At 51.2% G+C, this 22,036-nt stretch overlaps 1 protein-coding gene across 1 annotated transcript in view; it reads right to left on the bottom strand.

The window, feature by feature from the left end:
• The window catches only part of TECTA (tectorin alpha), a 44,922-nt gene that overhangs the window by 15,283 nt on the left and 7,603 nt on the right, over positions 1-22,036 (bottom strand). The window contains 8 exon segments of the mRNA XM_063417634.1: positions 1,186-1,351; positions 1,954-2,091; positions 5,291-5,578; positions 7,212-7,379; positions 7,382-7,451; positions 16,519-16,821; positions 20,832-20,948; positions 21,382-21,508. Of these exon segments, the coding sequence (XP_063273704.1) occupies positions 1,186-1,351; positions 1,954-2,091; positions 5,291-5,578; positions 7,212-7,379; positions 7,382-7,451; positions 16,519-16,821; positions 20,832-20,948; positions 21,382-21,508 (1,377 nt within the window).

The following is a 22,036-nucleotide window of genomic DNA, read 5'->3' as shown; positions in this document are numbered from 1 at the left end:
GATAGGCAACTTCCACCCCACACACGAGCCCCAGCAGAGCGCTGAGTGATCGCACAGCCCCAGACGAGCAGACGTGTTACACCACCAGGGAGGGAGCGGGCTGGGCTGGTGAGAGACAGGAGAGGCAGGGAGAAGGCTGGAGAACAAGGGTGGCAAGTCCCCGTGAGAGTTTCTCTCCCCTCCATCTGGCCATTTTTCACACTCCTCCAGCGCGTGGCTTCTGCCGTGCGCTGCCTGAGTTTACCTCTCCTAAACTTTTTGTTCTCTTCCCTGCCTCCTCCTCCTCCAAAAAAAAAACAACAAAAAAAAGCTATTTTCCACTTCCCCGAGGCACATGTCTCCTCTTGGCAAGGCCCACGCTCCAACCATCCTGGTGTGGGGAATTTGGGAAAGGGGTGTCATTCGGATCCAACACCTCGTGCTGCATCTCCTCTCGTGGAGGGCAATCAGCCATTCACTGTGAAATTTAAATCTACTCGCACTCCTCTTGTCACCTGCAGAGCTGGGACTGGCTTCCAGCTTCTCTGCCAAGTCCAACCTTTCTTCCTGGGGTGAGCAGCTGGAAAATGCTGGAGCAGTTGGACCCAAAACTCTGCTAGAGCTGCGAGAGCCTCGGAATCTTGTGGACCTTCACTGGTCCTAAATTAGGACATAAAGACACATGTCCCCAGTGTCTGTCAGCAAATGACAATCCTCTCTTGCTGGAAAGACTCGTGGAGCACAGTGAATGCTCCTGACAGTTTTATTTGTCAAATGGAAATGCAATAATCTTTCAGCAGCAGAGTGCCTGTGCAGCCAGCGTGTGCATCGATTAATCCCTTTACGGCCCCGCGCTGTCAGTGACAGGCACAGACTCTGTAACTGCTGCAGACACGTGGCATTTGTCCTGCCTGCAAAACCTGCTGCTCCTCCTGCACAAACAAGGGAAATGGCACCGCAAGATCAGCTTCCCTAATTTATGGGCTGGAGGAAATTGCTGTCCCCAGGTCTCTCCTGTTGCCACCAATTATCACAAGAACTCGGAGATGTGCAAGGACTGAACCCTCTCTCGTGTTTCTGTCCCTGCAGCTGCAGCTCATGGGGATGCTCTGGCAAAAGCACAGATCACGCAGCACCCCAGCAGCATCACCTTTTGCTACACTGCACCCTAAAATCTGGGGACAAGCAATGCCATTTCTCCCTTACCTCTCAGGCTGCAGCCGTTGGCCGGGTCTATTTCTTTGCCATCTATTTTGAAAGCCCAGCGCCCAGGGACGTTTACGTTGGTTGTTTCCTCAATATTGACAATGTCTGGGGTTCTGGAGCCTGGGATGCTGAAAAAGTTGGTGAGATTTCCACCATTGAAGCCAGCCTAAACCAGAGAGAGAGCAAATTCCATCACCCTCCTTGGCAAAAGGAAAGAGATGCTGCATTTCCTCACTTCTCTGTTCCTCCCTGAGGAGGAGATCCCTCCTCATCTTCTTTAGTTTTAACACCTCTGTGTGAAGATTTCTGTTTTCAGGTAGTCTAAATTTCTGTTTTCAGGTAGTCTGGATGTGAATGAAAAGCTAAACGGGCACTACAAGCAGAAGGGATGTGTACTCACAGATTTATGTTTGTACAGATACACGTGTATGTACATATAGATCTAAGGGTGTGTGAATTGAGTGGCCAAAATCAAGTGGGGGAAAAATGCAGGGAAATATGAAGTGAGGAAGCAACGTGGGGATGCAGGATTCCTGCATTCCTTATTCAGGAATGTCCCCTTCCTCAGGCATAGCGACTGGCTGTGGCACTGCTGCCCCCACCAAATTCTGGAGTGCTCATCCAAAAGTGCCCAGAAGTTCAGTGCAAGGCCAGTGCTGGGGATGCTGAAGGATTCAGTGGCCTGAGCAAGCAGGGATACCTTGGAAAAGCCATAGGCAGTCATCCAAGAGCTCAGCAGGGATGGGGACACGGGAGCAGGAGCCTCACCTGAGCCATCACCCCGCCGAGACCAGTGAGGGGGTCCCCTCCGCTGGCCGTGCCCGTGGTCCAGCTGATCTCGTGGTAGTTAAACAAGGCAAAGGATGACACCCCGTCTGTGATCAGGACAGCCTGGAACGTGTTCACCTGTGGAAAACCACGGGCACATTCACAGGTGATTCTGCTTTTCTCCTGCCCTTCTGCCGCATTGATGTGTGGCCCGGGTGAGCCTCACAGTGAAGAGCAGAAGTGGAATGAGACCCAAAATACGTTTGTTCTTGCTGCCACAGCTCCAGCAGCTCCAGTTCCCGCTCCTTTCTCCACCTGGGAGGATGTGAAGACCATCTCTGATCCAAGGGAACACCAATAGATGGCAGCATGAGAATAAGCTCAGGGGGAAGGAGCAGCGGCAGGATTTGGGTGGCTGTGATCTGTTATCTCCCATTACCCTGTCTTACCTTCATTCCTGCATTATCTTCCCCGGTTCCCTTCCACACTCACATCCTACAACGCTGCTGAGGGTGGATTACATCCAAGCCAGACATGTATATCCTGCACTTTGCTGGCTGCTAAATCCTCTGCTCGTGTTCTTCCTTTCACTTGAAATGACTCTGCATTTCCAGCCCCACAAACTCCGGGCACATTCCAGCCAGGATCCAGGTGGGAAGAGCCCATTTTCCCTTTCAGGGCTGTGCAGAACGACAGAAGCAGCTCCTTCCCTGGAGATATCCCCTCTATCCCTGCAGATCCAGCAGCAGAGCTCGTCCCTGGGAGCTCAGTCAGTCACTTCTCCCAGCTCCCTGCATTTCCCTGCTCTTCCCATCCCTGCCCTGGGCCATGCCATGAGGACAGCTCCTCCTGCCTCTGAGCAAGAAGGATTTTAGCAGAGCACAAAGTGTGGGCTGCCTCTCTTTTAATTAATCCAGAGCAACCCTTCGAGCCTGGCTACCTGGGCACTGCACACTGGGGAGGGAACCCCAGCCACAGAAACAATTCCAGGATTGGGAAAGGCCACGGATGGAACCATCTCTCACTGGGAAGCACCAGGGCTTGTCCTGCCAGGAGCCCTGAGCACTGCAAGCAGTTGGTGGCTGCTGGAGTAAAGGGGTCTGGGGGCCACATTCCATCCCCTTGGAGCAAACCCACTGCCTCAGAGGATGCCTCAGAGGGGAGCCCAGGGCTGCTCTCACTGCCTGCACACCACAGGGGATGTCATTCCAAGGAAACGAGGCCCTGCCAGGAGAACTCTCCAACACGGAGGCGAAGCAGCTCTGGGAGCTGTCAGGAGAGAGAGAGAGGTGTGGGCAGAGCTGCCTCCCAGCAGCTGCAAATGGCACAGTTCACACCAGGGCAGGCAGGGCAGGGAGCTAAAGCAGAGCAGCTTCCACTCCTCAGCCTCTCCCTGGGATTCTTTCTCCCTCTCGTGGTTTCCTCTCGCTCACCTCTGCCAAGACTTTTGCCGTGCTGGGAGATCACAAACACGTCACTCATAAAGGCAGTGGCACTTGGAGAGTGCCACAACAGCTTTTCCACACAGGAACAAACCCTGCTCTGCTCAGGACGGTGGCAGGAGGTGAATCTCACACCCAGCTCTCCTCATGAAGAACAAATTCCCCTTTTTGGAGCTCCTGACCATGGAGCACCCTCTCTGTCCAACCAGAAAATGAACCTATTTGCTCAGGTGACATCTCTAGGCAGCAACTGCAGCGTCCCTGAGGAACATTCCCAAATTTCCTGCAGCTTTTCTGCACTGCGATGAAATTCCTGCTTAAGTTGCATGGTGCTACTCCTTGTGCCAACCCCGAGCCCTGGCTGCTGCTGAGCAGGAAGGCTGCTCTACAGCAAAATAAATTGCATTGTGTTGCAAATGTAATTCTTCAGGCAATACACGAATCTCTATATTGCTTGCTGTCTGCAAATACATATATATATAAAAATATATATGTGGGGTTTTTCTGCAAGTGCTGCCAGGACTGGCAAAAAATATGCATCAAATCTCAAGCTTCTCTAGCAAATGGAAAAAGAGCTGAGCTGTTTATCAGAGCCAACTCCTCGAGACAGGAGAAGCTGGGTTTTGGCACTCACAGCACACAGGCTAATCCTGAACAATCCACACAATAGCTGGGATCCCTCAGTTGCTATTCAAGAATGGGTTGGATGAGGCTTGGGGCAGCCTGGCCTAGAGGAAGGTGTGGGGTGGAATGAGGTGATCTTTTCCAACCCAAACCACTCTGATTCTCTCTTCACCCCAAGCTCCAGCACAGGCCCTACCAGCAGGGACCTCCCAGCATCAGCTGCAGTCACAGCTCACAAATTCAGCAGATATTTAAAAGATGTCCATGCCCTGACAAACATCCCACTGCCACCCCCCTCCTGTGAGATACAGCTCACACATTTACGGCCATGTGACACGGCCAAGTCATTAGTGTGACTCTGATCAGCATGATCAACCTCCCATGCAGGCGGGGAGCTGCCATCAGAAACATCTGAATTTGTATGCAAGAAATGCTTCACGATCAAGCCAAAACATCCTAATTGGTGTCAGAGCCTTGCTTTAGATCCTACAAACACTGAGGAGGCGATGCTTTCCCCGGAGACCTCAGAGCAGGGAGCGAGGCTCCTGCAGGCTCCCAGGGGACAGAATGAAAGGCCCGTGGTGCTCCTCTGCCCCGAGGGAAGTGAGGAGCAGGAACACCGAGTGTCTCACTCAATTTCACCCACAGATGATGGGACAAGACACAAAACACACCCGTGAGTGTCGTGGTTTAGATTTAGGGGGGTCTCTGGGGAGGGTTTTTTGGGAGTTCTTTGGGCTTTACGTTTGTGGGTATTTGCATGTAGGCAGGTAAGGAGACTCTGGACGGTTGGTGAGGTGGTGATGGGATGAGGATTTATTTGGAGTTGGACTTTAGGAAGGCAGCATGGTCACTGAGGGAGAGAGGAGAGGAGAGGGAAGGGAAGGGAAGAGGGAAGGGGAGAGGGAAGGGGAGAGGGAAGGGGAGAGGGAAGGGGAGAGGGAAGGGGAGAGGGAAGGGGAGAGGGAAGGGGAGAGGGAAGGGGAGAGGGGAGAGGGAAGGGGAGAGGGAAGGGGAGAGGGAAGGGGAGAGGGAAGGGGAGAGGAGCAAAGCTTCTGGAAGCCTTTAGGGCAAAGAGGGTGAGCTCGCTTCTCTTTGCACTCTTAACAGAGAGATTTAAAGTAGGTGCGGACAGATTTTCAGGCTAATAAGGTTACAGACACGATACTGTAGGGCAAGTTACAGACTTAAGATAAACTACACACTTCAAGAGGTGAGCTAGAGTATCCTATTTTAATAAAACACAATTCTACACATGAGAAGCCACTCACCGGCGTGGTGCTGCTTCCCCCGTAGAACGTCACCTCCTCCCAGGTGACGATGAAGACCCAGAGGGCGGAGAAGGAGGCCATGTCCCTGAAGTGCCTGCGGATGTCCCGCGAGGCCCTGCGGAGCAGCTCGGGCTCCGTGCTCTCCCGGTAGAAGATCTCCCCGCGGATGCCGTTGTGCACGTCGGCCCAGAAGGGCGCCACGAAGGCGCGGCCGTCGGTCAGCGGGAAGGCCTCGGGCGTGAACTGGCTCACCAGGGCGTTGAAGGAGATGACGCCGTTGTTGTTGACCTGCGTGGAGAACCCCCCACTTTGTCTCAGCAGAGGTGGTTTGGTGGAATAAACCAGCACAGAGCTGCTGGGTCGTCAGGAAACGCGCACTCTTTGGGTGCCTCGCCCAGCAAAGAGATCTGGTTTCTTTAATATAAGGTGGAACTTGGAGTTGAAAGGAGGAGAGAGAAGAAAAGAGCGCGCATAAAAATCCGGTTCAAATCCCTGCTTGGCCTCGCCCAGCAAAGAACTCTGAACTTGGTCTACAGTTCCTTAAACAGCTTCAAATATTTTGGGATCTCTCTGCAGCTCCTGTGATCTGTGTTTCATCCTGAGGCAGAACAGCAAGGATGTTCTGAGCTCCCAAAAACGGCCACGATTAATGGGACCAAGGTATTAAACCCAGCTTCAGAACCAACCCGCTCGTTTTTGGGGCTTCTGCAGTGTGGAGGGGTCTGTGCTGTGAATCCTCCCAGCCGTGAGCTCAGACTGGTGCAGGGCTCCATGGAGGAGAATTAATGGGCTGGAGGGAAAGCTACACTTATTTTTTCATCTCTTATGCAAGGCTTTCCCTGTCACCTTTAAGAGAATTAAGCAAAACCCAGGGTGATAAAATGATCTCAAATTAGAACACCACAGACAGAGGGTGAGCATCCCGACCATCTGGGCAAAGATCCAGCTTCACACTACCCATGGTGGCCAAGAGTTGGTGCAGAAAGCCCCAAAAGCAGGACAAACCCCTGAAAAGTCTTCAAAATAGGGTTCTACAGAACCACCCATCAGAGCAGAATGGCACCCAAATCTGCTGAGACCCTGCCTCGGGCTCCTGGGAGTACTCAGCTTTGGGAGAGCAGCTCTGCAGCACTGAGGGATGGGGATGATGGTGGCTGCATGGAAAAACTGCCTTTGGCTTTGTCAGCTGTGGCACGTCCTGGGGCGCCCCAAGAGCAGGGAGGTGCCACCTCAGCCTCCCCAGAGTCTGCTGAAGTCCCCAAAACAACAAAGAATGGCCTTTTTTTTGCAAAGAATGTCCAACAAACGGCACTGCTGCCCTGGATGCTGGAATCCCCCACCACACAAGGGTTTGGGATGGGATTCTGCTTTCCCAGCGCTGCTGTGCACAAACACGAGCTGGAGATGGATGAGTCGTTGTCTCTCTTCTGATCTCACACCACAAAACTTGGGATGTGGCACAGCCACAGTGACTTAGGCCCTGTCTAAGGTTTAGGTGAGCTCAGGTGTCCCCTTAGCTGGGTTTTTGCTGTGCCATCACCTGGAAGCAGCAGCAGCCTGTCCTTGTCTGGGGCCCCCACAAACCCATTGCCCCTTTTCCCCCCACAGGTCCTGCATGTTCTCATTTCTTGTCATGGAGCAGGAATAATGTCCCTTGTGTCAAGCCCTTGGCTTTGCTGTGCCATTTAATCACCCACAAAGAAAATTGATGGCCTTTTAGATTCCTTTCCTATGAACATTATCCCATTAAATATACCTTTGACTTTCTTAATCATAAAACCTATCAGTTCATGAAATCTAAGAACTTGTCAGGTAGCTGCTAATAAATCTTCCAATTCCTGATGACAGGCAGAGCGTGTTGAAAATGCAGCCAATAATGGCAAGGAAAAGGATGAAGGGAAGATCTGCTTTCTCTACTTACATAAATGCTTCTGTATGGGACTCCAAAAAAGATGAATGGCACAGAGATCTTGATTTCAGGTGAGCTCCCATCATCGACTTTGGGGGTTTTGGTGTCATTCTGCCAGAATGGATACAGGCTTGCAGTGGTGTGAGCTGGAAGGAGAGGGAGAAGAGTCCTCAGGGCAGCGTCAGGACAGTCCTGATTTCACAGAGGCCACAGAAAACAGCACCAAACCCCAACATCAGCAGCCAAAGGGTGCTTGAAGCCAGGGCAGAGCTGCTGGCTGTGGGACTGGCTTTAGGACAGGCTCAGGAGAAAAAGCATCCCCCAGCTTAGTCAGGGCACAGCAAAGTGACCACAAGATGCTCCACAGCTGCAGATCTTCCTCCCCTGGGACTGTGACCAAGTCAAACCCCCTAAGTTTTGGCTTCACTCGAGGACAACAAGTCCATGCCCCGCTCCAGGATGGGCAGGACACGGTGAGGGTCTCAGAGGAGCAAGCAGCACCAATCCCAACCCCAGAGCCACGTTCCTGGCAGTGCCACCTTCCTCCTGCCTGCTCCTCCCCTGCCAGGGCTGCTGGCCCGGGTGACACAGGAGGGGTCACGGCTGCAATGACATTTCCCAGCAAAATTACATTTCCTGTTAAAAGGCACTGCCAGAGAACAGAACTGTCTCTCCCAGAAGTACCTCAGAAGATGGGTTTGACACATTTCAGCCTGCTGCTTTTTTTACCAGCCTAAAATCCATCAGCCTGAGGCACAGGCAGCCACTTCAGGCCCCGGGGCACACATCCCTTCCTGTTCCACCCGCTGCCAGACTTCTGCTGTCATTTCATGTCCTGTTCCTCCAGCCAGATCCTCACAGAGCAAAAGGGGATTTTTCTGGGTTTGCCTCCCCCTTCTCCCCTCTTTGATGTAGGAAAGGCTCACGACATTCAATCTGGGACGACAGAGCCCCCGGGCCTGGAACAATCCCGGCTCTGTTCACCTGGATTCAGGACACGCTTTCATTTCCCGAGCTCTGGGTGCCTCCAGCCGAGGCCAGGTTGCTTTCAGGTGATTCCATGGGCAGGGAAGGGGCTCTCCTTGATGCCCAGCTCTGAGGATGCCCCGTGCTGGGCATTAAGGAGTCACTGACTGACCCTTCACAGGCTCCAAATTTCCCTGGGAAAAGGGAGATGAGGGGAAATCTGGCCTAACCCACTGGCATCCTGATTTCCTGAGATATTTGTGTGCCCTGAGTGCCATGCTGGACATAAAGGGAGGTGGCACTGATGGTGTCCTAGCCACAGCCTCGTCTCCATAGACATATCCTGCAAAATTCCCCCTGCCAGGCAGTAAAATAAATCATTTCAGAGCTGTTACACACCTGATGAGTTATCGCAGCCCAGGCACAGCTACAAGATGTAGATTTTATTCCTTTTTTAAACAGAAGGCTCGGCAGACATTCCTCAATTCTTCTTTAGCTCTACAAGTGCCACGCTACCCTACCTGCTCAGGAGCCCTAACACAGAAATTTCCCAAACTCCTGCTTCCTCTGGAATGTTCCAGGTGCACACACAGCCATATAAATCATAAACACAAACATCCCTCAGGATTCTCAGTCCCTCCCTCCCCATGGGAAACACTCAGTTCTCCCTGGTTGTTGTTCTTGGTCCAGACAAGGAGCTGAGGGTGTTTCCCAAGCCCTCTGGGGTCATTTTCAAGCCCTCTGGGGTCTCTGGGCACAGCCCAGCTGGGGAATCTTTTCCTTGCTGGGAGATACTCACCTCGCTGCCGTGCTGTTATCACCAAAACGGCCACCCAGGCTCCCAGAAATGACCTCTTGTTCATCCTGCAGGAAGGAGACAAACCCAGCCACGCATCACATTGGCAGGAAAACACATCCCTGAGGTGATTCCCGAAGCTGCCTGACTGCTGCTGACACGTGGATGTTTCGGAGCTGGAGGTCCCTCATCCCTGAAATGCCTGTCCCATGGATTGGTGTGAGGAGAATTCCCTGCTGATGACAGCACATCACTGCCAAAGGAAGCCCAGAAACGCCTGGAAGAGCTCATTTTGTGTTTGGGAGCTGTGAACAGCCACGGCTCTCCATGGGCTCCTCATTCCCCCGAGCGTTCAGGAGCAATTCCTGATCCGCTTAGTGCAGGGATGGCCCCTCCTGGCTGATCCCAGGGGGAGCAGCTCTGCTCTGATGTGCTCTCATGGTCCAGGGGCTTCAACTGCAGCTAATCCCCTGCCCTGGCTGCCACCACAACCATCACTCAGGGGGCTGGATGAGCGTGGAAGGAGCACAAACATTTACACAGCTGGGCAGCTCCTTGTACAGGAATCATTGAGAGACACAGAGAGCGCAGACACAAAATGAAAGCGAAATCCTGTGCCAGCTCTAATTCCTTCTGTGCCTAATGCAATTTGTTACTCGTTATTAATCCAATAGAAAATATTGCTCGAACACCTGCTTTGATTTCTTCGCCCGTCGATTGCGCTCGTTCCGCACGGGCACGCACGGGGAGAGCTCCCAGGAAGGTCTGGAGTCCTCCCAAGTGCTGGGAAGAGACCTGGGAGCTTCCCACACCAACTTTGTGTATCATGCACAGCCCGGGTGTCAGCAGCAGCCTCCCCGCCTTCCCAGCCTTAAAAATCTCCCTAAAAACCCAGCGTGGCTTTGTGTTCTCTCCATGGATCTGTTTTTATGGAAAATGTGGATCAACAGATCCAACTCCTTTGTAATAAAACAGGGCACAGGAGTATGGGGGTAGCACCCCATCATTTATCCCACATCACTCCCACTCTGCTCCCATTACTTGGAAGGTTTGGAACACAGCAGAAAGAAAGTTCTTTGCTCACATCTTTGCTCACATCTGCAACTCGACTGCATTCTCCATGGGGAACAGTTCATTCCACCAAGGAAAAGTTGTAGCACCTTCCCTGCCTTGGAAAGGTGAAAGGAGAGTGACAGGATCTTGTACAGATTGTAAATGTGAGTCTCATTAGCAGAGAGTGACCCGTGGGGACTGTGGCAGTGCAAGGACAAGAGCGAAACAGGACAGACAGCAAGGAACACACTATTAAACATCCCATCCAAAACTACAAATGTTTTAGGTATGGAAAAAAAAAATATTACCAACCTGTTTCATAGGCTAGAGGAGCAATCAGGTCTGAAATTTTAGACCAGTCTTGGTAGAGCAGGGCGAAATCCTATGTCAGTGGAGAATGCATGCCCGTCCTCCTGTGCCAATTAGCGCTGATGACTGAAACGATGGCTCAGTCCTTTGCTCTCCAACTTGAAAACTCCGTTTTCCTCAATGCTCTTCCAGGGCTGGAGCAGTGTTGAGTTGCAATCACAACTGTTGTTCCTCTATTGATAACCAGCAGGCTAATCTGGAGATCAGATTCTGGCCTGGAGAGGGAGAGGAGCCTCTTTCTTCCCCGAAAGCTCACCCCCTTCAGGTGGATTCAGATGGAAATGCCACAGGGACGGAGCTGGGCTCGCAGCTCTGCTGCTCAGGGAACACAAAACCCAACCCTCAGAAGAATTGAGCCCCTTCCTCCTTTGTGTAAAGGGGGAAAAAAAAATAAAAAAGCCCATCTATATAAAGTTACAGCATTAGCATTAAAGAGTGCTAGGCTTAAAGCGCCATTCAAAGGCGCTGCCCTGAACTTTCAGTGGAGCTGCTTTGCCATCCAAGTCCTGCTTTTACAGGTACAAAAGGAAAAACTCACCCAGTCCAGCCCAGAGAAGGTTTCCTTGCTGTTCCCATTTCCATCCTCTCTGGAAGGACTGGTGCTGGTGGGGAGCTTCACTGGGGGCCTCCTGTGGGTGTTATTATCAGTTTCACTCGTACAATTGCAGTTTCCACAGGGATTTTTCCTGTTCCTGCCATCTGGGCTGACCACAGCTCTACATTTGAGTCCAATCTGTACCCCAGGAAAGATTTCAGCTGCTTTCAGTAGGTTTGTATCCATGTTGGATGAGAGGGAGAGCTGGAGCAGCAGCCGAGGGGTGAAGGATCCACCAGCAGAGCCCCGTTAGAGCTGATTTTTCAGCCTGTGGCAAGGCTCAGGTCAGACAGGCACTGCTCCAACCCCAGCAGTGGAAAACAGCCTGATCTTGGCTGATTTTCCCTTTTTTTAGGTGGGAGACTGTTATTCCCTATTCTCCCTGCGAGGAGGTCTTAATTCCTCTTGTCCTCCCCACCCTTTTTCAGGAACAGAGAGGAGACAGGAACGCCAGTAGCCCAACAAGAAGCCCAAACTTTTATTCCCTGGGTGCCCCTGGCAGTGTGTTCAGCCACTTTCCCCCAGAAAGCTGTCTCTTACCTCAGCAGTCTCTTTTAGCACATCAGGGCACCAGGCACCTCGCTGCCTCCACAGCAAATCCCAGAATCTGCTTTCCCTCCATCCTCCAAGCATGGCCTTGCTAGCAGGAATCTTTCATTTTTAAATTTAATTTTTACCCTTTTCTAAGCCAACAGCTATTTTAGGAGGGCAGGGGGATATCAGCACTGACTGATATTCCAGGGGCAGATTACTTCCAGCCTGTATCCCAGCTCTTCCCTTCCCTTCCCTCCCATACATTTTAAACAACTCCAGGAAAATCAATCGACTCTCCTCGTTCTGTTTTGTAACACAGAGAAAGCTGGTGAAAATAGGATTCCCTCTGCTCCTTTGTCAGTTTAATATTCCGGTCCTGTTTGTCCTGGGCAAGTGAACACTGATGAAGTTTGATTAGGTCTCACTGTCTCTTTGGGGAAGACTTTGTCTTCCACCCCCTCTTCTTTTGGCAGGGGATGTTCCCATCATGCAGTGCTGAACACATCGGAGCTGAACAACCAAACACTTATTATTTTTTTTTTTTCTTGATTCTTCTAGCAGGAAGCTTCCTCCCATGCCTTACCTCAAGGGAAAACACGAATTCAAAGATGCCACGAGGGCTTCTGGGGCTGCTTGACCTTGGCACAGCAGCCACAGGCAGTGCCTTGGCTTGTTCCCATCTCAAGGACCTGGCACAGCCCTTGGAAAGTGCCCTGGCAATGGATTTGCCCAGGAGCTGTTTCCCATCCAGGCATCTCTCTCCTCCTGCCTCCCCCAGGGTCATCTGGTGAAGGCCATGAGGATGAAATTTGTTTTAACCCCAAGGCCAGTCCCTCTGAGGACAGAGAGAATGAGCTTGAGCTTTATTCCTCACCTGAAAGTGGGGATGAGTCCCCATCATGGGGAAATACAGTCCAGAAGTGGAATAGATCTTCCAGCTCTGAGACTTCTCCTTTTGACATGTGGCACCTTGCACAGGTGAGGTGGCTGTGCCCAAACTCACGGACAGACAACAAAACCATCAGCAGGATAAAAAAATCCCAGCAGTTTTCACTCACACCTTTGGGGTGAGAACAGGGAACGTTTTTCAGGGGACAAAGTGCAAAGCTCAGGACACTGAGGGTTTTTGTGTAAAAACTTACATAAGTTTATTGAACTGATCCAAACCAATGACCTATTTTGGCCTGAATTCCACCGCTATGTCTGCGAGCAAACCAAAGGCAAACTGTGGGAGCGGGAGGTGTATCCCCAGGGAGAGGAACCAGAATAAAAAACCAGATGCACTTACAGTTCATCTTCTTTGAAATTACATATGGATGCAACATTAACAGGGAGCAAGAACAGATCTTCATGTTTAAATTATATTTGAAGTTTCCAGGAACTGCAGAAAAGCAATCACAGAGGCAAAGGCCTGAGATGGCTGAAGCCCCTCGAACGTTGCTCTGGGGAAGGCGTCTCTCTCCTGCCTACAAAAGTGCCACATCCAAACGAGGCAGGCACAGCTGCCAGGAATATTTCAGCCTCTGGGCTGCTTTAAGCACCTCGTTTGCATTCTCAAATCTTGCACACGAGCAGAGCCCACAGAATCTCACTGACAAGAGAGGAGGCAGAGCTGCCGCGGCGCCTCCGTCAGATTCCAGACCCGAGGAGGAGAGGGCACAGGGACAGCCTGTCCCCAGCAGCACTTCCTCCGAGCCACCACGGGTCACACCTGCCACGAGAACACCTGCAGCTCCCAAAAAACCAGGTCACAAATCCCAGCCAGGGAGCAGAGGACAGCCAGCACCCCGTGCGCATTCATTACAGCGCCCGCTATGCGATCCGCCCGGAACATCTGGCCAAAAACATGGATATTCAACAGGAACGTACCCAAAAACACAACAGCACGGCGTGGAACTCGGCACACGGAGCCGTGTGACACTTTGGTATATAGCTGTCACCCAAGTCCTCGTGCAGCAGGTGCTGTGCCCGCTGCGCAGGCTGCCCGCAGCAGACTTCTATGCATCACCTAGCAGGAACAACACAACGGCTCTCGACAACAGCAGCCCTCAGACAGAAGGACACACAAGCCAGGGAAGCTTGCAAATCTATTTTCTCCAGGGGATGTGACAGATCCAGGGACCTTCAGCTGATGTGAGCACACGCTGGGAACGCCTGGACGTGGCAGATGTTTAAATCGAGCCTCCTGCCACATCTGCGCCCTCCCTCGGCACCCAAACCTCCTCTCCCACTCAGAACCTTCTCCACTCACCCCAAGACATGGTCCCCTGTTGGGTGGCACACACACAAGACCCTTCCCCACAAGGTATCTGGGGTATTTTGCCACATCCTTGTGTGTGGTTGGTCCCACTTCCCACAGCTGATCATCTGCACACATAAACTCTCTCTGGGTTTTGGGGCTGAGTCCTTCTCCTTGGGAAGCCCACCAAGATTTTTGGTTTCTACCCCACGATTGCTCCACTATCTGCACACAAGGTGAATGCCTCGAGAAAAACCTTCCCCTGGAGAAGTGGCAGGGTGGTGACCTCAAACCTGAACAGACCAGGGGAGCACGTTTGGGTGTCAGCACCTGTAAACATTCTGTGTTCTCTTTTTCCATCTTCCAGTTCCCACCAGGTCTGTCACAACTAAAATCAGGATTTTAGTGCCAGTTCTGAGCTGGTGACAGCACCGATCCCTCCATGGACAGCCCAAGTTTTAGTGGGCAAACAAACTTAAAAGCACGTACTTGTCCCTTCTTTATCATCCCATTCCACTCTTTAATGGCCTTTGTTTATTCCCTTCTCTGAAACCCAGACACTTAATTGTGCTGAGGAAGTTGGTCAAGAGTTACAGCATCTCATTAATAGCAGGTACAATGCCATAAATACACCCACAGAGGCAATTACTGCTCTGGAGAATTAGGTCAGAGATACTTTTGCATCCCCATAGGTCGCTTGTCTCGGACTCTGCAGCCACTCAGGGTTAACCTACTTACACTGGAGGTCAAGGGCTGAAATAGGCTTCTAATATTAAACAACCATATCTTCATAAAACTTTGCTTTATAACAAAATATCTTATTAACCACAACTTTTCCTATCGGTAGGTATGTATATATCATACACAAGTGTTGGCTTAAGGGTTCTGCTATCAGGCAACAAATTATTTTCGCTGCCCAAATGGAAAATACATCTTCAGTAAAGCTCTAGCTTATAAAAGCATCATTTTATGTTATACTGCCACTATCTCCCTGCTGTTTAGTTTACAGGTACCACGGATCTATGGAAAATCTATGCTACCTATGGAAAATCTCACTCCCCTCCCTATTGCTCATCTCAACGGGGCCAAGAAATTGCTATTTTTGGCAGGGGCATGAGGCACAAATTAGTAACTTAGTTTTAAATCCTCCCGTTTTAACCCTTGCTTTGGATAAGGAACTAATCCCCTCTGAACAATCCCCACATCCTAAACCTGAAGACTATGAGATAATAATACTTCATCCCCTCCCCACTGATCCCACCCCACAATCCAGGTAAAATGTGAAGAGAAATACACAACTCCAAGAATACCAAAGGAGCTCGGTGATGTGGGCAAAAGCATCCTGGGAAAGAAAGTGCACGTGGGGATAAAGGGAGCATTTCAAAACGAAGGTCAGGAGTTCATGTGTAACTAGAGCCCTCGCTGCACAGCTCCAAAAACTGCTCTGCAGCTGCTTGGAACCAGGAAATCGGGGAACTTGGAGCAGGGAAGACACAGGAAAGCGAAACAAGAGAGGGAGAGGAAGGAGGATCTCACTGCCCAGGCAGGGGGATGTGCTCTGCAGTAGAAAACGGGGACTACGTGAAGCAGCAGCACGCGATGCCTACGAGGGGAAGCCACGAGAGAGTGAAACGTGCTGAACACCCAGAGTGAGTCCAGCTGCTCTGCTCCTCCACCTCCGGAGGCTGATCCGAGCCAACACATCCTCCGAGTTCGGACCCTGCGCAGGGACCCCCGGCCAGGGGCCCCGGGGAAAGTGCTAGGTTTGAACTGGTGCAACAGCAACAAACACAAACTTCAACTTGACTCTTCCTCTCTCCCATGAGAGGAGTTTTAGCCATTCCACTTGCAGCAGCCACTGGTACAAGGTGAAGTGCACGGGGGATCTCTTCAGCGTCAGGATGGACAACGGCCAAGGGGGAAGCTGCTCTTCAACCCCTTTCTGACCTGTTGCTCTGAAAGCCCTTCCAACGCAGCGCTCATCCACCACGTCCCAAAATTCACTTTCCAACACACCTTTATCCCCACAGGCTGCAGGCACCGTGTGAGATGGGTACAGCAGCCAAAACCTCTTTTTTTTTCCCCAAAAAAATCAGGTGGATATAGAGCGTGCACTTCAGAAAGAAAGTTTCTTTTCAGGAAGTTCTTTTTCTTTCCCCTATTTTGTGCACTCACAGAAAGCAAACCAGTGGAGTGAAGTGGATGCACTAAAGTACCTGAGCTCTGAATCAAGCAGAATACTGATGGAGATCTTTCCTGTGAACTCGAGCACAACAAAAGGTTGAGACAGCACCAAGCTGCAAGAAAATACTACAGCAAGCTCGAGCCACAGTTGGATAGCTAGGCCAAAGGGAGCTCTGGTGGAGCAAAACACCAAAAAATTTAGGAAAAGAAAACAACAGGTCAAATTCTGCACCGAGCTGTCTCCTCCCTTATGGACCCTGGCATTGTTTAGCTTGAACAATTGACCATTCATGCCAAATCACGAGTATACCGGAGCATCAAAGGAAACATCAAGGTATTGCCCACACTGAAACACACATCCTGAAGTCAATTGTCACCTCAAGGTCACCTGCAGTGGATGGTGGGCATGGTTCTCAGATCAGGGCACTTCCTCCGGGCTAAGAAAGAAATTACCTGCTACAGAAACACAACCAAACCTCAACCAACCGACCGAAATAAAAACCTTGCAAAAAACTCCTCAATGCATGTGTGTGGGTGTGTGGGGGCGTGTGGGTGTGGGCCAAAAAGCTATTTCATTCTGGGCTCCACGTAGATTTTATCCCCATCCCGGATGCCGTAGGAATGCAGCGCCCGCGAGCTGTATTTCATCTCCTCGGGACCAAAAGGAGCTTCCTGGTCCAGATAGAAGAGCAGCATGTTGCTTGTTGACAGCTGCACTACAGTTTTTAAGTGCTTCTTCAGCTCTGCCACAGTCTGGTCGAGGCGGATGGACATCTCCTCCACCTTGTCCTGGAAGTGAACCTCCACCTTGGCGCTGCTCTGGGGCCGCAGATCCACCACCGCCAAGGGCTCCAGCTTCCCGTACTTGGTCACTAGCTCGTGGTACCTGGGAAATTCAACAGGTCCAGAGTTATGGTGCAGCCAAGGCACATTTCCCAGGTCTAGCTGATGGCCTGAAGCCCCAGAAAGCCCCAGCACTCCGGTCACTTTGTCCCACAGTCCCCAGGCTGCCCCGTGGCACTGACATCAGCTCAGTGTCCCACTAGGGAGAAGTATCTTGCTGAGAAAAGTGAAGTTACCACCAGCCTGAGATGTTTGAGCTGACTGGTCTCAAAACAGCTTCCTGACAAAACTGAGCAGCACAGTTTGGGCTCCTACAGTTTCAGAAATCCCAGCCGTGCCTGCAGTGGGATTTGGAAGAAAGAGAGGACGCCGTGCTCACAACTCCACGCATCCTGCTCCAGTGAAAACACTTCACTGAAGAGTGCCAGAACCAAGCCGTGCTCACAAAAAGGACACGGCCTCCCATTTAGATTCCCTGTATCTGTGGTGTCACGACTTAACTGATCATCAGACATTCCTGCTGTTTTCCAAAAGGCCAGCTAGGTCCCAAATGTTACACTCCACTGAGCACAGGATCATCAAGATCACAGAAACAAAGTGAGCTGCTGCACAGTTTGAGAGCTGATAACAAACAGGGCACTTCTTGCCAGCTGCTCCCTCACACCTGCTCTAAAACAAGATGGGGATTTTACTAGCAGAGGCACACACTCCACTGTCACCTTGTCCTGGCAGCCAAGTTCTCGGAGTGCTCTTCCCAAGGCCCCTGCAATGGAAAGTTTGTGTCACCCCCGCCCCCCTGTATCGCTCCCATCGGGCCAGGCTGGATCTCCCTGCCTGGCTGGGAAAGGGGAGGAGTGGCAGCACAAAACACAATGGGACTGGGATGACAAAGGCTGAGAGCTGCCCAGGACAGGTAACGTTTCAGAGCCCCCGCACAGAAAGCGCTTTGTGCTCCTGTCCCAGGCGGGGCTGAATGCGATGGGTGCAGTGTCACAGCCCCGCGGCGGCGCTGGGATCTGGCAGGCTGGGTGACCCCAGGGGCGCAGGAATGTTCCTGGAGAACAGCAGCCCCTCTGTGTGCTGGGCACTGAGGTAAGGCCCACCAGGCACTAGGATTTCCCCAGTCCCACGGACACAACCAGAGCGCCCAAAGGCGGGACGGTGCCCTGCTCTCACAGGCACTGGGGTGGCAGGAGCAGCCCCATTTATCTGGGAAAGGCATTAGTGCTGAGAGAAAGCAACACTCCCCATCCTGAACCCACCTGCAGGCAGAACAAATGCCAGCCAACGTGTCAGCAGTGGGGAGGGATTCTCTTTCTCTGGATGGATTTGCCAGCAGCAACATCCGATGGGAAAGAGGGAGAGAAGAACCCTTCTCCTGCTGCTCCAAACCCTCAGCCCCCCTTGGGATATCCCTTTAATTCTCAGCATCTCTGCTGCTGCAGACCAGCAACAACTTCTGGGCCAGCCACAATTACTGTCATGATTCATGCACTAAGAGTGAACTGGGCTGATGGTAGGGAGAGGATGAAAAGGGGGACAAATTTCAGACAAGCTGAGAGAGAGAGAACCACCATGGAAGAGTCACTATTATCTAAATAAGTGCAGTAAATATGTCGTGGGTCAAGCTGTCTGGAATTTTCTTGTGTTGAGGAAAGGCAGAATGAGCTTTGCAGGCTGCTCCTTAGTATGTGAGCTGCAAAGAAAGCGGGGAGTGTGAGTGACTGGCTGCCCTCAAATCAATCAGGGCCAGGGCAGAATGGTACACGGATATTTTGGACCCCCATAATAGGCACCCTGGAGACTTTTCTAATCACCCCTTGCAGCCTGGCAGACGCTGAGGCAGCTGAAGACCTGAGCCTGGCTGAAAGCGTCTGTGATACTCTGCAGATAAACAGTGGAGCAGACAAGCAGAGGGCTCATTAAAACCCCCCAGACACGAGGACGTCACTCCACAAGACAGCCAATATTGGATTGTGCAGCCGGCACTCCCTTTAGCCACGACATCCACAGAGATAAATTGTTCCTTCCATTTCCCTGCCTGCCTGATCCCTTCCAGCTGCAGACACCAGTGCAGCAGGCAGGGGGGTTCTGGGGACAGAGCTTATCACAGGCTGCACCTTGCCAGTCTGGAGGGGGGAAGCCGTCCTCTGCTCCCACTGGGAAGTTTTACACACTCAAGTTGTTCTCCCTCTGCTCAAGGCAGCACTGCAATGCAGATGTCAGACCCCAGGCACAACATGTGTGTCCTGATTAGTGCCTAATTACAAACCACTTTTGGAGCCGCCACACCAGATTTGGGAGCGAGGAAGGGGAAGCTTTAGCAACAAACAGACACAAAATCCCTGCGAGGAATGCCAGGTCTTCCTTTGGACAAGGGCTGCTCATTGTGGGTCCAGGAACTGAAACCCAGCACTGGGGACACTCTCAGCCATCTGCAGCCTCACTAGAAAAGAGTCTGCAGTGGCACCAACCCCTCCAGGACAGAACAACCCTCTCTGGAAGCTGCAGAAGTCTCTTGGAAACGCTGCACAGATGAAGGGATTCGGACAAAGAGGCCATTGACCATGAGAAAGGCAGTACCAGTGTTTAAAAGGCTAAGAAGTCTGAGGGGGAGGTAATTTTTGGAGCATAAAGCTGTCGTGTTGTTCAAAATGAGCCTGATTTTCTTGGATGGGTGAGATGTCAGTAATCTTTTACACAAGATCCCACCTGCAAACCAATCCCAGTGGTGTGTGGTGATGTGTAACACACAGCCTGTTCCAAAAATCCATGTCCTAGGCACCATGAGTGCCTAAAGCTGTACCCCACTGTGTCCTTCCCAGCAATACATGGATCACTGACATTCTGTCACCACCAAACACAGGAAATATGAAAAGTTATTGAAATTAATCCCATGAGCTCACAGTTCCAGTCTCCCCTTCCCTTTCCTTTCCTGCATTCTGTCTCTGCTGTTATCCCTTCCAATATTTCCTTCAGTTTTTACACTTCAAGGCCATCTAAAATTACAAGTCATGATTTGTCCTCAGAAAAAGGACCCAGCTGTCTTGTCTCCCTTGACTGCCTGAGTGCCCTCTGCCTCTAAACTGACCCCAGCATGCTTTTAACAAATATTATAATCACTGACCCTGTTAATATTCACACAAAATGCCGTGCCCTCATTCCCCATTCCAGCCTTCCCACCCCCTTACTGGACTGGCAAGTCACTTATCCAGTGCTTGAGGAAAACAAGAGGCATTTTAGCTGAGAGTTAAGCATAGGGAAAACACTGAGCAGATTCCATTTGCACCCCTGTCATCTATGTCAGGCCGTACCTGTGACCTTCAGGGTGTCCCCACCTCTGTCTGTGCCCTCAGAGTCACACACACACCTGTCCTACCCCTTTTTTCTGTAAAAAAAAAGGATAATAAAGCTTTGCTGTCCAACAGCACATGAGTGTTTAGGGCAGAGGGCAGGTAAAGGCAGTGGCCTGATGCTCCATGATCCCTCCTCAGCCCATTAGAAGCAGTAAGTGGGTGCTGGCACAAAAAAGATACAGACTGAACAGCATCTGTCCAAGTTCATTAGTTTACCAAAATGAAAGGATCATTAGATGTGCTTTTTTGGCAAAGAAAACCCATCAGACTTGTGATTTGCAGGCCTGAAAGTGAGTGGACAGTTTCCCCTTGCCAGCCACATTCCACACACCAGATGGGCAGAGGATTAGATGCCCTGGCCTGGCAGCAGAGACTGAGATGTGTCCTGGCTCTGGGCACTCCCAAACACAGGTGGGTTATGAAGGGAGCCGTGGGAAGGCCAGGAAACAATGAAGGTCATGAACTGAACACTCCTGTTGTTTAATGGCACTTGACACAGGCACTTTTAAGACCAAATCTTACTCAGGAGCGACCCCACAAATCATCAGGCAACAATAATAAAACAATTTCAGCCCAAACACACTGAAGGAGCCAAGGCAGGAGGAAGGTGAGGGATGTCTTTTCACATATTTCCCATCACCTGGCCAGCCACCACCCTTCTGTCCCTGCTCTGCACTGCAGGGCAGAGAATTCCCACCTGAAGGGGACCTCCTCCTCGGGGAACTCCATGTAATAGCGGATGAAGAAGCGCTCCGAGTCCTCGCGCTCGCCATCGGCCACGATGCTGCCGTTGAGCTTGGTGATGGATGGCAACCTGCAGGCACACACCAAGAGCCACAGTCAGCCACGAGGGGAGCCCACACAGGCTCTCCAACAAGGCAGTCACATCAGGAGTGCCTCAGCTTTAGCACCATGAGAATTCCTGCCAGGAAGATCAGGCCTCGATCCCTTTGAGAGAGCGGGGAAAGTTCCGTGTAATTTCTCAAGAACATTCAAAATTTAAGGTTTTCATTTCACCACAGATATGCACTACACGTGGACAGGTTTGTAGGAGACTCACAAAATCCCCTGAGAAGCAGAGCAGTCAGATTGAACATTTTCACTTCTCTGACTTTTTCACTAAACAAGCTCCAATCTTTCTGCATTCACACAGAACTTCATCTCCTGCCAGCCTCTTCCTCTGATTACCTGCTCCCACCCCTTCCTTGCCTTGTCACATTTCTGCTGAGCAGATCAAACCAACAGACCTGGCTATTAGCAGCTTCCTGCGTTCCTCGGTGGTGTAAGACTGCAGCAGAGGAATTCCCAGCAATTTCACTTCCTCCAGCTTGGGGAAAGAATTTAACTTGTCAATGTCTTCCCAGCAATGCAGACCTGCTCAGGAGGAAAGATCTGTGTTAACAAACACAGAAAACACATCACGGATCCAAGATAATCAGACACAGCCAAAGAACATATGTGACAGGAGAGTGTAACTGCTGCTCTTTTGAGAAGCTGGCTTTTTGCTCACGATGTGCTGCTAAAAAAATCGACATTTGCTTCCAAGACATAGGAGCTGAAATTCTCTTGTGCTGTTTCCAGGTCTAAAGGATGCTCTCCGTGGCTTTTTTATGGACCACTCAGCCTTTGGCCTGACTGCTGGGGACTGACCAATATCAGTGATGTTGTGTCTATAAAGGGACGCTGCCTTTGGAGTGTTAAAGTCACCAGCACTTATTTCATTCCAGGCATCACTAAACAGCCATTAAATGGCTTTACCTCACATACACAACCACCTTGGGTCCCATTTCTGCTCACAACCCAATGGTGAAACAGTCCCAGAAGCCATCCAGCCATCTAATGAAAAGGGTTTTAACTCGTTTTCAGCCCCCTCAAGACCTGACATTTGGGATAACAAAGCAA

This window comes from Prinia subflava, chromosome 22 (assembly GCF_021018805.1).
Source record: "Prinia subflava isolate CZ2003 ecotype Zambia chromosome 22, Cam_Psub_1.2, whole genome shotgun sequence".
NCBI lineage: Eukaryota > Metazoa > Chordata > Aves > Passeriformes > Cisticolidae > Prinia > Prinia subflava.
Note: the sequence above shows the minus strand (reverse complement) of the source record. Positions and strands in the feature narration are given on the sequence as shown.